This window comes from Myotis davidii, unplaced genomic scaffold (assembly GCF_000327345.1).
Source record: "Myotis davidii unplaced genomic scaffold, ASM32734v1 scaffold266, whole genome shotgun sequence".
NCBI classification, from domain to species: Eukaryota; Metazoa; Chordata; class Mammalia; order Chiroptera; family Vespertilionidae; genus Myotis; species Myotis davidii.
The window spans coordinates 2,405,219-2,408,366 of record NW_006300032.1 but is presented as its reverse complement, the minus strand read 5'-3'; the positions used below and the strand labels follow the sequence as shown (position 1 = coordinate 2,408,366).

Genomic DNA, 3,148 nt, shown 5'->3' with positions numbered 1-3,148 from the left:
CATAACGATCAACAAGTGAATCTAAAAATCAAGTGAATAAAAAATCTGATGAGCAGAATAAACGGGTGAATATAATAAAATCAGGGGCATAGAAAGGGCGTGGACTGACAATTCTTAGGAGGAAAGGGGTTTGGGGGATGCTGGAAGAGACTGGACAAAAACCTACACCCATGGATGAGGACAGTGGGGGGGGGACGGTAAGGGCAGAGGGTAGGGTGGGAACTGGGTGGAGGGGAGCTATGGGGGGAAAAAGAGGAACAACTGTAATAATCTGAACAATAAAGATTTATTTTAAAAAGAAAAAAATTATAATACATTAAAAAAAAACCACCCAGATCACTTTTTCTAAGATTTGACTTCCAAATAGTGGTGCTTCTCAGGCTGTATCACTTAGTGGGGAAAGTATATGTTCATTTGATCTCACAGTTTTAAAAACGTTTTTTATGATATTCACTTTTCTGTTATTCAAACCCCCCCCCCTTTTTATTTAATTCTAGCTACTTGGGAGCCCACAGCGTCTCTGTGATTTGGCGGGACCCAGCTCCACTGAACCCGAATCCAGAAAAAGATCAATTTCAAAAAGAAAGTCTCATCTGGATCTTCTCAAACTGTATGATACGTTCTCCTTTTTAGGTCTCTATTGCTTGGCAAAGACTGCTTCTCTGAATACTCTTGACTTTGTTGTGAATCCCTGAAATTTTGTGATTCTATACTATATGAGGTGTGACTATTTAATAACATACCCACGGACCATATGAGAACTCTTATCCCAATTTATTATAACTGTATAACTTTCCATAAGAACAACTGTAATTAAAAAACCCAATGTACAAAATGAAATGTACAAACATTATTTATTGGGGTTATTTTAGAGGAAACCTTTTCCAATTAATTACAGCAACTATAGAGTTTCTCCTTGAGGATTCCTTTGAGCTAGAGATGATTTCCTTTTCCCCCTACAAAATGAAAAAGTATCTGATGTGTAATAGCTACATTCACATGTATCTATTCAGGAATATGTTTACAGTATAGAAGATGTGCACACTATCATAATCATAGCCATTATAACCATTTTCTGTTTGAAAACAATCTAATACAATGGTGAGATATTCATTGTCTGTCATTGTGAAGATGACAAATTCCCATCCGGAATTTTTCTGGTACCCAAGTAAACCAGCCGCCCTGAGCGCGGGATTCAGGGTGGGCTGCCTTACCTGGAGGTTTTCCTCTGACATCTTGAGGTGTTTGTGTCCGTTACTTTTTGCTCAGACCATTTAGTTTCAGGTAAATCAGAGCACATGTTTTGAATACTATACTGTCCACCAGTCGAACAATACTTGTTTATTTTGGAGCATTTTCCCATGCTTCGTGTATTGATCCCGCTTTCTCCTTTGAACGCTTTTAGCATCATGGATGGCATGACCGAAGCGTGCATCAAGGGTGGCATCGAAGCTTGCTATGCCGCCGTGTCCTGCGTCTGCACCTTACTCGGGGCCCTAGACGAGCTCAGCCAGGGCAAGGGCTTGGGTGAAGGTCAGGTGCAGCTGCTGCTCCAGCGCCTGGAGGAGCTGAAGGACGGGCCCGAGTCAAGCAGGGACTCCATGGAGATCAACGAGGCCGACTTCCGCTGGCAGCGGCGAGTCCTGTCCTCGGAACATACGCCGTGGGAGCCGGGGAATGAGAGGAGCCCTGACATCAGCATCAGTGTGACCACGGACACGGGCCAGACCACTTTGGAGGGAGAGTTGGGTCAGACCACCCCTGAGGACCACTCCGGAAACCACAAGAATGGCCTCAAGTCCCCAACCATCCAGGAGAGCAAGGAGATGCTGAGCAAAGTGTCAGAGCCAGAAGCAGTAGACCAACCAGATGTTGTTCAGAGAAGCCACATGGTCGCCTACCCTGACATCACGAACTTCCTGTCAGTGGACTGCAGGATGAGGTCCTACGGATCTAGATACAGTGAGAGCAATTTCAGCGTGGATGACCAGGATCTCTCTAGAACGGAATTTGATTCCTGCGACCAGTACTCGATGGCAGCGGAAAAGGACTCAGGGAGGTCTGACGTGTCGGACATTGGGTCGGACAACTGCTCACTGGCCGATGAGGAGCAGACCCCGCGGGACTGCCTGGGCCACAGGTCCCTGCGGACTGCTGCCCTGTCTCTCAAACTGTTGAAGAACCAGGAGGCCGACCAGCACAGCGCGAGGCTGTTTGTGCAGTCTCTTGAGGGGCTCCTTCCTCGCCTCCTGGCCCTGCCCAGCGTGGAGGAGGTGGACTCGGCCCTCCAGAACTTTGCCTCCACCTTCTGCTCAGGTTGGTAAGCAATGTTCGCTATATGGTCACCAAGAACATTCAGAGCATACTAGCCCTTGTCCCCTTTCTGGAGTGTGGGGGAGTGGGTGGAACTGAAAATTCCAGGCTTTTAATCAAGCTTTGGTCTTTATGGTGGCCAGCCCCCACCCAGGAACCCACCCAGAGTCACCTCTTTAAACAAAAGATGCTCTTGGTTCTCTTATCACTTGGAAATTTACAAGAGTTTTAGGAGCCCTGTGGCTAGGAGGGGATCAATGACAAGTATTAGAATAAGGGATGCTCCTGGTATTCTTCTCACTTAGGAAATACAAGGGTTTTAGGAGCTCTGTGCCAGGAAGTGCGGGCAAAGACCAATGTATATGTTTTCTATTATCTCAGGGTAGTACAGAAAGAAAGCAATTAATGGGTGCAAAATTTTATGGGAGAAATAAATGATTGTCCAACCCCAGGATGGTCAACTGTACCTCCCCCTGAAATTCAAGGGTCCCTTGACCATAGAATACTGAGGTGAAGCTAGAGCAAATCTTTACATTTGTGTTTCTGTGCCTTTCCAATCATCCAGAGATTACCTCTGAAATATATTGATGTCCTTCTTGGAGTCATTTTCCAGCATTTATATGTATCTGCAATCCTATCTAATAAAAGAGAAACATGGTAATTAGCGTATGACTGCTACCCTTCCCATTGGCTAATCAGGGCGATATGCAAATTAACTGCCAGCCAAGATGGCGGCCAGCAGCCAGGCAGCTTAAACTGAACATGAGGCTTGCTTGCTTCAGTGACGGAGGACTCCAACGTTCCCCGTCTGCCTTGCTGGCCTCTGAGCCTGCAG

At 46.1% G+C, this 3,148-nt stretch overlaps 1 protein-coding gene across 1 annotated transcript in view; it reads left to right on the top strand.

Annotated features, from left to right (window-relative positions):
• Positions 1-3,148, top strand: part of ARFGEF3 (ARFGEF family member 3) — a 127,273-nt gene that overhangs the window by 79,450 nt on the left and 44,675 nt on the right. Inside the window, exons 11-12 of the mRNA XM_006776223.2 lie at positions 498-610; positions 1,406-2,316. Of these exons, the coding sequence (XP_006776286.1) occupies positions 498-610; positions 1,406-2,316 (1,024 nt within the window). The remainder of the gene's footprint in view (positions 1-497; positions 611-1,405; positions 2,317-3,148) is intronic.